The following is a 14377-nucleotide window of genomic DNA, read 5'->3' on the forward strand; positions in this document are numbered from 1 at the left end:
TGGCACCGGTCACAAGAGCTGGATCTCGGGGAAGCTGAAGGTAGATTTTGAATGTGTGGATAGGTTCTGACCCTTACAACACTAACGACGCATGTAAGGAATGTCATACAGAATTCGCCCATCCGTAAAGCATGGTGGGGGCGGGGGGGGGCTTCCCTCGGGGGGAAGGAATTGTTAACAAAATCAGTGGAATCCATGGTCTTCAGGACAGGCTTCCCTCCACAGGGAGGGGCACCTCCCAGCTCTAGCTGTCGGTTGTCATTGGGGAAACCAGGCGAATATTGCCAGATTTGGCAACTTCTTTTTGGATATCAGAGATACAATTTGGTGTGTGTGTGAAATATGCCAGATTCTAAACGACAAAAATGAAGTTTTTAAATTATAGTTAACTCACTTACTAGTTTATGACTTCTGCTATCAAGGAAACTGAGTTTAGGAAACATAATGAATTAGCATGCTTCTTATTTCAGTTCTCATTTGATTGTTTTTTCATATAAGTCTAGGGATTTAATTATCTTTCTAGCTTACTGTTCTTCTTTAAATCATCTTCCGTAGTGGAAACCAGTGGTCCTCAGTCAGGGGCAATTATACCTCCAGGGGGGACACTTGGCAAAGTCTGGAAATATTTTTGGTCGTCCCAACTTGTAGTGGGAAATGCTGCTGGCACTTAGGGAATAGAGAGCCAGGGATGCTGCCAATAGACTGGATTGCCCAGGACGGACCGGCAACAGAGAATGATTTGACCCCAGAAGTCAATAGCGATGAGGCTGAGAAACCCTGGTGTAGAAGATGTTTTTATCCTTGTCTGTAACTCCTTCCCTCCTTCCTTCCCCTCCCTTCCCTTCCCTTCCCTATCTTATTTTTTTTTGAAGAAATCTTCTTCCAGGTTCTCTCTATTTCTCCCTCTTAATGGTAATCCCATTCAGAATCTTTAGGTGGGTTCTTAATTTCAAAAGGCAGGAAAAAACTCACAAGGGAGTTTGTTAAAATTGAGGGGACTTCCACCCCCATGTGTAGATAATCTGCCTTCTAGGTTTGAGGGGGCCTGAGGTTAGCCATCGTGAAAAGCCCCCAGATAATTCCAGGGAAGACCATGCGTGGACCACAGTGAGAGAACCAGCAGGCCAGTCTTCGTTTCAGCATCTCTGGCCCTATGATTTTCTTCATTTTTCAGATCCTGTATTAGTTACAATTATCTATTATGTCATTAACTTTTAGTAAGCCTTTAAAGTATAAATAGCTTTTAATAATTATTTATATTGGCCTAGCCAAAAAGTCTGTTATGGGGTTTTTTTCCATAAAATAAAAGACACATTTTTCATTTTCACCAATAACTTTATTGATTTGGATATTTTGAGCATATTGGCTATCCCTTGCTATTGGCTTCTAGTGGGTGGAGGCCAGGGGTGCTGCTAAACATCTTGCAATACATAAGACAGGCCCGCAGCAAAGAATTATTTGGTCAAAATGCCGGTGGTGCCAAGAAACTTTGTAAACCATTTTCCCGTGCTTGGTTAGGCACAGCGCCTTCTCCTCACACCGCACAAATCATTTTCTGCGTTTCAGTTGCGTTTTTACCTTTCTTGAAATAATCATAATAGACCAAAAATGTTGAGTATCTTCTTCTAGCTTCAATATTAAAATGGCTGCACAAAAGCTCACCAATTTTAGTAAGTTTTTTTTAAAGGCACCCGGTACAACAGCTGTCATAGTGCGGTCTCACAAAGCTGTTTCGAATGAATTTAAAGACAGCTGAGCACTAACTACTAGGGCCACCATACAGGAAAAAAACGTAATAGGCTTTACGTTTTTTCGTAACAGAATTTACTTCCTAATGCAACCCAGTACTTTTGGAAATAACTTAAAATTTATTTAGGGACAAAAAATGGAAATTGTTTATAACCATATTTGGATCTTAGAAGTTGTCCAAGTAGCTGGACAGTATATCTGGTAAGAGTTTCTTCCCCAGATTTCTAGTCTTTTTCCCCACTTTTTTGTACAATACGTCTTTCTCGTAAGGATCTAGTTGATAGCGGGCTTCTGAAAATACAAGATTAAAATTTTTTTTTTTTTTCTGAACATATGAACCAAGTACCAAAACACTGGACTGTAACAGCTGTAAATACTGAAAATAATTGATGTAAGTGATTTCCTAACCAAACTGTTGCACATAAAAAGTTACAAAACTCCCTGGAGACGGTAGTCAGGGCATTTTCTTGTGCCACTAAGGCAGAGCGGTGAGGGAAGTTAGGCCCAAAGGAGCTATTCCTCCACGTTCTACTTGGCACTTAGGAAAACTGGATGTTCATGCAGGTCCCTGCCTGCAGGCGCTTGAGCTCCCACTTGGCACGCCGTGCGTCCTAATGCACTGACTTGAACCCCAGGACTTTGATAGCCGAGTCTATGGCAGTTTCTCAGTGTCTTCTTGAATTTACTGTTAGAATCATACGTGGCGGTCAGGTCATGCATTACCGAGTTGGGTCATTTATTAAGGCATATCTTCTCTAATGTCATTACAAAACTGTAGATGGCCTTCTACACAGGTGAAACAACTCACAATCGTACAAACACTGTCCGTCTGCTAACCAGCTTGCCACCAGAGCCAGGGATAACTTTGTCATCCAGCTCCGATGCCTTCCTCTGGTAACCCTATAGAAACCATTTTGGGGAAAGCAGGGATTCCATTTGGATGGTGTTGTGTTCACACCAAATTAAACAAATAGCCCAGTGATTGTCACGTGACCTAGGGAGAGGTCTGTAGCCTCACCCTCATAATTTTCGTCCCATGCCTTCTGGCCTGCTATAAATAAATACAAACAGATGTCTTATTGAGCAAATGTGTTTCCACAGGTTTCTCTAAGCCCCTCCTATATACGATTTCTGATCCTGACACCACAAACAGGCCATTAAACTGGAAACCATCGAGGCTGAGTGTATCTACAGTGTCTACCAGTGAGAATCCTAGGCAAGCCAGTTTATCTTTCTGGAATTTTATTTCCTATGATTTAAAATGAGGACATCAAGCTGGTTTTGTGTGTGTGTGTGTGTGTGTGTTGTTCCTTCTGGCTCTAGAAGGCTGATTCGGTTAGGCTGCTCACAATTTTAGAGTCAAAATGTTGAACGGATGCTTATTAGGGACAGATCCCAGCTTTTCTCTGCATCCCCACCCATTCCCCAAGGACAGGCCGGGGTCAAGGGCAAGTATATTTCCTGTCAGTCCACCCACAGAAAGGATCCCATGCTGTCGTGTCTAATTCAGTGTCACTAATTGGGCCCCAAAACTAGGGATGTAGATAAGAGTGCCTCTTTTCTGAATTCTAGCAGTGTGTGGTTCTTCTGTGAAGTTAAAGAGGTAAAAAGCTACTTTGTTTTTAGTTCTTCCCTTTTTCATCTCTTAGACTTTCTCAAAGTTGGAAGTGATGAGTCTGCCTGCCCTCTGGGACCACAATTGGCCTCTTCATTCAGTAAGCACTTGACACCGACTGTGTACCATGTAATAAAAAGTATAGACCAGTTCTAAGCATGATAATCCAGAAACCAAACAATTATAGAGTGTATCATTCTGTTGTGGCGCATGGTCCTATGTGATCTTATCTGTAAAGGGAGATTATTTGATTCTGAAAGAGAATTTCTGACCCTAACTGTGGACCCAAAGAAAATACCATTAAAAGATAGGGATTCTCCATGGGGAAGGTCATAGGCTTGTATCATCCCCGTTCAATTTTGGAGGTTAAAGATGATTATGGAGGTTAAAAATTATGTTTCACATGGTGTGCAACTTACAAGCGCATCGTCCGTTGGAAAATCACAGCATGAAATTGGCCTTAACCCACAGCAGCAGAGCAGAACTGACCCTACTCAAGGCCTCTGCTTCGGTGTGACAGCGTGGGCCACGCCGAGACACTAGCAAAGCCATCGGTGACACCCACTGGCAGAGGCGCATTGTTCAGAGCCACGCACACCAGCGCTAAAATGACAGCGTGCTCGCAGGCTTTGTTTTCAAGGGCAGGAAGCCTATCTTTGGAGCATAAGCAGAATGCTAATGGCAATTTGTGAGAAGAAACAAATAACTGGTTTTGTTTCATCTCCTTACTGTAAATGGGATGTTACTTTAAAAATGACTCAGTGTCTTAAATGTGAATTGTGGAGTTTTTCCCGAAGAAAAACTTCCGGAAATGACCCAGTTATCTTTCCTGAACCTCCCCAGTTGTCTCCCAGAGGCCTCCACGGGGCTGCTCACCTTTGAGGAGAAGGGCTGACTGGTTCTCATCTAATTGTGTGATTCCATCCCGTGCGGGAGAGGAAAACGCAGACTGTAGGGAATCACTGAAAATACAGTACAAAGGTACTTCGTGTTTGCATAGCCTAGAATTTTCTTTTTAATGATCGAGCATCGTATTTATTAACACCTTAATTTCTCTCTTGGACCTTGTTTTTTAAATGTAGCTGAAAAACATAAATTTAAAGAGTACTGTTGAAACTTAAATGGCAAGCGTATTCTTCTAAAGATTGTATTCAGGCCACAGTGCTGAGTGAGGCTTTGAGAGAGTCACCGGGGCTGGCACTGACTCTGCAGCCGAATCCCGAACGGAAAGCAGCAGCTCCCCCTTCTAGCCCAGAGGTCAGGCGGGTGAGCGCCCTGCCTGGTGCTGCTGCCCACGGGGCAGCCCTGGCAGCTCCTCCCAGCAGCGACTGAGACCTGCCAACGCCAGGCATCACCAGGGTGCCTCCAGACGGCTCAGTACCAACCCTGTGTACCAAAAAAAAAAGCTGGAATGGAAACATGAGAAGCAAATGCAAGAGGATCACTTATTCAAAAAACACCATTTGGTTTGGCTCGGCTTTATCTGGGAGTTTCCAAACCAATGCAGCCTGTATCCCTAAAAGATCCCAGCCTACAAAAATAACTTTTTTTCAAGTACAGGCATCATTGGCTACTAGTAATTCTTAATTTAGACTCATTCTGATAATGTCAGTGAAAGAAAATGGGGATAAAAAATTTTTAATAATGTAAAATAAAAATAAACAGGAGTAATATTTATTTAAAATGCATACAAGCTATAAACGTTGACATTTGTTTTTTCTACCCTCAGGACTAATTAATTACCGCCCCCAACTTGAGTGACATGTTCTTATTCTACTCATCCTTTCTGATGTTGGCATTAGCTTCTAACATGAAGCTTTTTAAAAAATTCTGCTTGTCTACTTTGCCTTGCATTTAGAAAATGTTCTGAACACTACAGTGATAATACACAGAAATACAGAATATGTTCTGTGTCATGCAAATTGTGAGAAATGTGCTTTTGTACTGGCTCATGGGCTCCTTATCGTATGTGTGGTCATCTGGCTCACTGATCCTTTTTTCTACTAAGCAAACATTTTAATAATCTTTAACTTTCAGTTACAATCTCAACATTGATAGTCTCAACTAAAACTGAATTGACTTGTCATATAATGTCAATCATTACTTGTAATTCAATTATATATAAAATATGATGTTAAATAATAGTTTTTTAAAAATTAAAACTATAATGATGAAGCTCTAAGTAATTATTTTATAGAAAGAATATCAAGCTAAGAGGTTTGAATATTTTGGAGGAAAATGGTATTGGAGATAAAATCAGCCTGTATTGTCTTCCATTCCATTCCATAGCTTTTATTTCTTCTGTACACAAATGCTAATCATAAAAAACAATTCTGAAATGGAAATTAAGTATCTTCCTTTCTTGCTTTAGAATTCTCAGACCCGTCCACATTCTAAGGTCACTGGATACCATTAAATGGACCGAGACAGGGAAACCGTGGCAGGAAAGTAACAGCAAATGCCACGAGGGGAAAACAGAATAATGGAAACATGCCTAAAGAGTGATGTGCAAAGAAATGTTCAGGCATCTTATTTGGGATGTTCTTTAAGAGCTTATCTTCTGAAAATTTTATAAAGAAAAATACCATTACCTAGTGTAAATAACCTACTACTATATCTGTTGGGTAAACCCTTGTACATAATATAATATATTGGTATCGGAGATAAAACTTTATGATATAATATATTACATATATGATGTTGCTTAAGGTGGATCCTGCTCGGCCGACCTGCCAGCGAGGGGAGGTGTGCCCAGGCCCTTCCCGTGGGTTTTCTGCCCAGCACGTGTTCTAGCACCTGACACCTTCTCTGCGTCCTGAGCCCACTGAGGACCGCACTTGTCCTTGGGAAGGCACCATAAATTACGCTGGTTGCTTTGGTCCAGTTCCAGGTCACTGCCTTTTGCCTCTTTCTCATGCCTGTTCACCCCTGACCTTGTTCGAACAGCAGTGTTTCTTCATAAAACAGTCTTAATGAGACTATTTACCTTGCATACCCAATAAGATCGTGCCTGGTGTAATAAATTCTCTGCTCGACGCCAGCCAAGAAGGCAGGCAGCTCTCGCAGCTGTTAAAGAATTAACTTTTTAACTGAGGGAGGGACCTTTTGCTGGGCAGCCACACTCTTTTCATAGTGCTTATTTCCCTTATTTTTAATATATTATAAACTAAATGAAGGTTTTCTTTTTCTTTTTTACTTACTTGTCTGTGTTTTGTTTAGCATACTCAATAGCCAAGTTATTCCCAAAGAATAAGGGTTTACAAAGCAGGTAATTTGCACAGTTGACCCTCTAACCATATGGGGGTCAGAGGTGCTGACCCCTACACCACTGAAAATCCACATATAACTTCTGAGTCTCCAAAAACTTAATAGCCTAATGCTGACTGGAAGCCTTACAATACAGAGTCAATTAACAGATTTTGTATGTGATACAGATTATATACTGTATTCTTAGAATAAAGTAAGCTAGAGAAAAGAAAGTGTTATTAAAATCATAAGGAAAACTGCATTTCCAATACTGTATGTATTTCCTAAAACAAATTTGCACGTAAGTGGACCCAAGAGACCAAGCTCATTGTTCAAGGGTCAACTCTATTTTCCAGAGAATGCTGATTTGGTTTCAAAAATATCTGTGTGAAGAACTCAACTGTTACTTGCAATGGAGCTTACAAACTTTGTTTTTGATCACAAGAAGCCAGTTCTTCCCACTCTCCCAATGTATTCTATGATTTATACTGACCAACTGGTTTCATTTCTGCCTCATTTGATGTCTCCTCCTGTCAGAATGAAGGTGCCTTGACAAGGAGCGAAAGCCAAGGTGCCTGACGCAGCAGCAGCCTCCGGCCCCAGGGCACAGAGGATTACAGAGAAAACACCTCATGTTATACTTCCCCATTAAAAAGACTAATCTCTTCAAAACAGCTGATCCAGGGGTACCCTTGCTGATAATTTGGACATCACTGGAGCTCTAGGTCCTTTTCACACCCTTGGACCTGCTGGTGGGACATCGTCTTCAAATGCAGTGGGCTTCTCTGTGCTTGGTTGTGTCCCTGACTCTCAGGGTGGTTTTCCTCTGGCTCCAGAAAGGCAGAGAGAAGCCGTGCAAACGAAGAGGGACTGGAAAGTGGGGACACATGACCTAGGTGCAGGTGGCCAGAGAAGTGGTCTGTGAAAGGCAAGCACTGGGGGCGATGCTGTCCTTGGCCTGAGGGTTGACGCCGGTGATCACATTCAGCCTGTGAACAGAAAAATACAAGTTTTCCTATAATCTCGATGTGTCCTCTCTGTAATAGTTACTGCCAAGACCTGAAATTGCACAGCTTGAGGGATTTCTAAAATGACAGAATTCCTTCTCACTTTAAATTTTTCCAGTGAGATGTCGTGATTGAAAACATTCTTTATCAGCCTTTTATTCTTCTTTAGAAGGGGGCGGGGAGCTGTACCGATTACCTATTTCTGAGTCTAAAGAATCTTTAACTGAACACGCTTGAGAGAGACAGTGACATGAGTACTGTGAGAACCCATCGATGTCACCGCGTTACTGGGGGATTCCTAGCCAGCCACCGTTCTGCCACACCAGTACCAGGCCCTATCAGCCCAAGGAGGTAGAACAAAGCGAAAAGGAAGTCTGGTCACGCCACGTTTCACAGCCCGTGTGAATCTTGAGGTCCCCACTGGGAGTTTCCCACAGTGGAGGTAGGGTCCCAGTGGATGCTCCTTGGCTGTTTTGCACATCGGCCGGGAGAGGAAGGAGGGCCTCCCCACTTCGCAGCTGCTGGGAAACAATTTGTGGAGAATCACTAGAGTTCTGTCTCCCAACAAGGCCAGGAGACGGTGGCTGTCAAGATGCTGCTGGTAATTGAGGCCTTGGCACCTGAGGGCAGCCACTACCCATGTACTAGTGACTGTAACATCCAGGTAGGGCAGGTGAGACCCTGTAGGTGCAAGTGGGGCTGGGAGATGTTTCTATCCCTCTTAATGCATGTGACGTATGTGTACGCTCACACAACTGGTGCTGGCAATTGAGCAATAAAGTATGGTTCTGGCCGCCTGGGAGCATGAGTGCCCAGCCCAGTGACCATTAGCTCCATGTTCTGGTAAGTAAGGTGGTGGGTAGTGATAAGAACCCCCATTTATGTTCTGTTGCATTAGATCATGGAAACCTGCTCATCAAGTATCTTTGGCTAAAGATTTTCCTCTGTAATTAGCAAACTTAATTATACACTTGGATTTGAAGCCTGTGCCAACCCAAAGTATTAAAAAATGCAAATGAGAGCCATGACTGGTATCGCTCAGTGGATGGAGTGCCAGCCTGGGAACCAAAGGGTCACGAGTTTGATTCCCAGTCAGGGCACATGCCTGGGTTGCAGGCCAGGCCCCCAGTAGGGGGTGTGCAAGAGGCAACCACACAGTGATGTTTCTCTCCCTCTCTTTCTCCTTCCCTTCCCCTCTGTGAAAATAAATAAAACCTTTTTAAAATATGAATGAGGTAAAGAGAAAAGGATTAGAGGAGAGAATGTGGGGCATTTAAGGTTGAGAGTGCAGGCTCTGAGCCATAGCTGGGATCAAAACCCAGCCCTGGCTGCAACCTTGAAGCACTTACCTCTCCATGCTTCAGTTCCTTCCCCTGTAAAATGGAGATCATATGACTAGTCACAATTTTGAACTGTGCTTAGCACATAAGTGCCCAGTACATTTAGGTCATTTTTATTTTAGTGATGGCATTTTAAAAGCACTGACTCTACAATGGATCATTATATAGTTAAAAAAAAATTTTAAAAGAAGTGCTAATTAATAACTCAGGCATTTTATTTTAAAATGTCAGAAACTTACGTTTCCTACATGGAAGTAAATTAATACTTAATATGTGTAATACTTATTAAAATTTGAAAATGAAACAAATTCAGCCCACAGACATTTCTGGAATACCCCTAAGGACCGAGGAGAATGATGTTATAGAAATATATATGACATGATCAACTATCAGGAGCTATAATTTTATAATACAGCAAGTGTTAGAAAAGCAGTATGAAATTGTCAAGCACCTTAGGAAGGCTGCTCGGAGCCATATAATTCATATGTAACCTTACATCTGTGCTTTTAGAACAGATACTGGATAAACACACTTGGCTGAGGACCCTGCACCCTGATGAGAATGTTTATTATCTTGAGTTATTGGGGGTAAATAAAGATTATCATTCAGTTGCAAGTATCCCACATATGTTCACAACACCGCAGCATAAAGTTAAATGTAACTGAAATGCTGACATTGTGTTGTGAGCCTGCTCAGTAGGTTATGCTCCAGGCCAAAGCTTTTGCGTAAATATTAGAAGAAATATTAAGCATTCTTCTTCATCGTATTTCATAGCACTGACCTTAAATCGACCATGAGAACAAACACAGCATTATCGACCTAAGGACTTTAAAAAATGTGAATTGAATTTTGTAATTAATTTGCAAACAAATATCACTCTTCATAAAATTTGAAAATACCGCCCTGGGCTCTTTCTAGTCAATCAAATGGTGATTATCATCAGATTGAGTCTCACAAAGAACAAGGGCGTTTTAATGAACTGGAACATTTTTAATATCTGCAAAATTATGGGAAATAATGGAAGTAACACCGAAACAGAATTTCCGATGCTCCTAATGATTGTCAGCATGTTTTTGTTTCTCATCCATTTAGCCCTGTGTGAATAGGAGAGGGATGCTCTGCCGTCCCTGTTTTTCACAGGAGAGGGGGTTGCAGCTTAGAGAAAAGTTGACCTCACGCAGAGGCAGCTCCACGTGTCTGATTCCCGAGTGACCAGCATGTGCTGGGCAGGGGATTCCCAAGCTTTTACACAATCGGTTGACCAGCATTTGGGATTATCTAGGCATTCGGTTCTTTTCTTCTCTGTTTGGCCCAGTGTTTGAGGCAAGGAACAACGTGAGGCATTTGCTGATTGTTTTTTTTTCTTTTGTTTGTTCACTCATTCATTTGTCAGACATGTCCTGGTGCCCTACTGTGTGCTCAGCACCGCTGGCAGTACTTGTCTCAGGCTCCGTTAGCGTGTGCGGTTTGTTACGCCTGCTTTTCATGCAGACAGTTCCAAGAGTCAGATGCTTCTGCTTCCACTTTTCTTTTTGTCAAAGGAGATGTTCTGTAAGAAATGAAGTGATTGAAATTTTCAAGTTCTTTTGCTGGTTTTAAACTCCATGAAAATAGGAATTATATCTTGTTCATCTTTTAAGCCCATCCTAATATTTAATGAGTGTGTGGCAGATATACCTGTTGTCAGCAGCTTGTCTTTTATCTGAACTGGTAACCGTTTCTGTGGGGAATGTGGTTAATATTAATGGCTGTAATTGTGAACATGAATGATTACTTTTAAAATCAAGTTAATTGGTGTGTGGCATAGTCAAGTACTGTGTTAAATTTGTATCCTGTGAATTCCTCACATATGTTAGAACTGAGTAGAAGTTGTCTGGGTCCTCAAGAATATTTAGATAAATTCTTTTTAAAAATGGAAAGCAGGATAATTGCAATGTGAGCTATTACCAAAGCCCTAAGTGCTGGGCTTTCTCCTCTTTTTATACACTGATTAATCTTCCCTATCTACTCATCTGCCCCTCCACCCCACCCACCTGCCATCTACCCCAGCCCTGCCCAGCTACCTGCCGGTAACCCCTTCCTCCTCCTCATTTGTTCGTTTTCCATGATCTAGTTTAATAGCCCTTGAAAGAACTGTGAAAGAAAGTCACTTGTTATTGAAGTTAGCACTGCTTCCTCGGTTTTAACTAAGATAAACACAGTATATATTTATTGACCCAAATCTGGCACTTTTAGGAGTAAACAGGGCCCTCTTGCTAATCAGGCTGGCTGGGAAAATAAGCAGAAACCAGGGTTGTTCTGGGTACATCAGAACATATGGCCACTTGTTCATACTATGTTCTCCTAAAAATCTAAAGTGGGATTCTTATGTAATACTGTGCGGTTTTATTAAGTACTAGGCTGTGTAGTGTGTGAATTGCTTACTTACATAGAATGGGATGGATTTGGAGAGGTTGTACTTTGTGTGTATCCGTGTAACTTGCACCTGAATTTTTGGAAGCATCGGTCCCTGTACATTTACTAGGTAGCTGAGCAGTTTGGAGTCACCCAGATACCTAATTTCTTCCTGTCGGTTGTGCTGCTGGGCGGTTCATTGCCCTCCCACTCACACAGAGGAAATCTGGAAATCCCTTTCACCAGGTGTAGCGTTTGCCAAGGCGCCCCAGGAGCTAAGACAGAGGAGGAACTCCCAAATTTCTGCAGTTCACAATACAGTGGGGAGAGAGGGCTAGCAGCATTTGCACAAAATAACTACTCTGCCTACGCAGGTGATTGGGCAGGGGCCGAGATAGGAAGAGGGAGAAGCACCCAAGAAGACCAGGTCGGAGGGCCAGGGACAGCTCATGAGAGGGGGCAGGGACCATCCCAGCAACTGCTGGCGCCTCTTTGGTGGGAAAATGGGAATTAGTGATGCAAGATTTAGTTGAGATTGAGCATAAGAAATGATTTATCTTTCCCTTGGACGTGTATCTCTGTTTTACATATACTTGCTGTGTGATCCTGGGCAGATTTCTTAACCCTTCTGGTCTCCTTTTGTTCATTATAAAATGAGAATCAGAATAGTCCCTTCTCCTAAAGTCATTAAATTGGTTAATTTATGTAAAGCATTGGGACAGTGCCTGGTTTTAGAAAAATATTAAAAGGGCACTTTTTCTCTTAGTATCATTGGTCATCTTTAGAGGACAGGCAGGTACACTTTAACCAGTACAGGGTGGGGCGAAAGTAGGTTTACAGTTGTGAATACACAAAGCAGAGTCTTGGATTATTATTTATCAGTTATTGTATTGTTTTCCATGCGAACAACTGTAAACCTACTTTTGCCTCATCCTATATAAGTCAACGTTTGATGGTAATTTACCTCATGTAGCGTATCCCCATTATTATTTTAATTTGTTCATATGGCTTATAACTTTTTTACAGCCCGAAAGTCAAAGAAGCTGGGAAAGTTAAAAGGGATTCATGAGGAGCAGTCGCAGCAGCAGCCCCTGCCCCCACCCCCACCGCCCCAGAGCCCCGAGGAAGGGACAACCTACATCGCACCCGCAAAAGAGCCCTCCGTCAACACAGCGCTGGTGCCCCAGCTGTCCACCATCTCCCGGGCACTCACCCCCTCCCCCGCTGTGATCCTCGGGAACATCGAACCCGAAGTCGTGTACGCCGGCTATGACAACTCCAAACCCGACACAGCCGAAAACCTGCTCTCCACTCTGAACCGGCTGGCGGGCAAGCAGATGATCCAAGTCGTGAAGTGGGCAAAGGTAATTCCAGGTAGGATTGCCTCTCCTTTCACTGTCTGCGTCCTGAACTAGGCACATCCGGGTCCATCGGCAGGATCGGAGTTAGCTTTCCCTTCAATCCCAGTAGCAAATTTTTTAATTGTTATCAAATTAATTATGTGTGTAGCAAAAACTCAGGTAGCAGACTCACTGCTCCCGAGCACTTAGAGTTTAGGGTTCTGTTGTTAATATAGTTCTTGTGTTGGTGATCGCAAGGCAAAACTTCATCCCAGAAATATGAGTAAGGTAAAAAACATTCTGATTATGAAAGCACAAACTGAGCCTGTTGCTCACAGCTTGTAACCAAGGCTGATCTAACCATACACTGAGTAAACCAAGACCTATCTAGAAAGTCGTATGAGCCCCTGAAAGTCTGTTCTTTCTCAGAATGTCATCTTACCTCCAGCACCCTTTAAATTGTCTTTGGAATTCCCATGTTAGTCATTTTTATGCAATAGAATTTTATTAATAAGGCCCCTGTTCATCTACAGAAACATCACTTAGAATTGCTGTGGCATTTCTAAGTGCTGGCCCAGTTCACTTATTCAAAGCAGTTTCTTAAGTGATCAACCAGCAGCCATAAGGGAAAAGGTTTGGGGAAAGCACAGGTGACTGATTCCTTGAAGATGAGCTTCCCTAGGCGACACCGTACAAATGAAAGAAGAGCATGATGTCGTTGGGAATACAGAACCTAGAAAAAGGGAAAGAGAAGGGCTTGAGGCCCAGAAAGGAAGGCCAGGGGCCAGGGATGCTTATCCTGCTTCAGAACCTCGTTGAGGTCCGGGGTCATCCCAGACCATGGGAAGCAAAGAATGATACCTCTTCAACCACCGCCAGCTCATGAAGAGTAAAATCTTCCTTTTTCACTGATACGCAGTGGTTGGTGGTTATTAAATTATCCTTTATGTTAATGTTATTCATTCAGAGTAGGATAAAAGGTTTTACAGGTAAAGACAAATTCTTCCATGCCAACAAAAGGTTTTAGACCATCATCCACCGTGAAAAGCCCAGAACGCCCCAGTTTTATTTTCCCGGGCAGTTCACCCTTATGAGAATTCAGGGCGAATTCAAACGAAGTGTTCAGCAGGGCCAGGCCCGTGGTGGGCGCTCTGTAAATGACTGTGGGTTTGATCTGAGTCTGTTATGAAAGGCGGCTGGTTGGGGTTGACCCAGGAAGCCTGTTCCCGGAGTGGGCTTCAAGGCTAAGTGTATGTCTGTGTGTAATTGCTCTGTCCTTCAGGGTTTAAAACCTTGCCTCTTGAGGACCAAATCACCCTGATCCAGTATTCTTGGATGTGTCTCTCATCGTTTGCCTTGAGCTGGAGGTCGTACAAACACACGAACAGCCAATTTCTCTACTTCGCACCAGACCTTGTCTTTAATGAGTAAGTACCTATTAATTAGCCTTCATAAGATAAACTGCAGAGTCATTGGTTGTGCTTTTCTATGGGAGAATCCACTCCTACTTGCATTTGTAAGAGTTAAAAATCTATCATTTGAGACAATTTAAAAATCTATCATTTGAGACAATTTAAAGATTACCTTTTACTAAATTGTCCTGCACATGCCTGAGTTTATATAAATCCATATATATAAATCTCACATAATAGTATCTGGGAATTGTCCCAAAAGAGAGATGATCCA

At 42.5% G+C, this 14377-nt stretch overlaps 1 protein-coding gene across 2 annotated transcripts in view; it reads left to right on the forward strand.

Moving 5' to 3' along the window:
* NR3C2 (nuclear receptor subfamily 3 group C member 2) overlaps positions 1–14377 on the forward strand; it is a 294312-nt gene that overhangs the window by 222930 nt on the left and 57005 nt on the right. For both annotated transcript variants that reach the window (XM_037058428.1, XM_037058429.1), the window contains exons 5-6: positions 12378–12725; positions 13974–14118. In XM_037058428.1, coding sequence (XP_036914323.1) covers positions 12378–12725; positions 13974–14118 — 493 coding nt within the window. The remainder of the gene's footprint in view (positions 1–12377; positions 12726–13973; positions 14119–14377) is intronic.

The sequence above is a fragment of the Sturnira hondurensis genome, unplaced genomic scaffold (assembly GCF_014824575.4).
Source record: "Sturnira hondurensis isolate 20B ecotype Veracruz unplaced genomic scaffold, ASM1482457v3 Scaffold0010128, whole genome shotgun sequence".
Taxonomy (NCBI): domain Eukaryota; kingdom Metazoa; phylum Chordata; class Mammalia; order Chiroptera; family Phyllostomidae; genus Sturnira; species Sturnira hondurensis.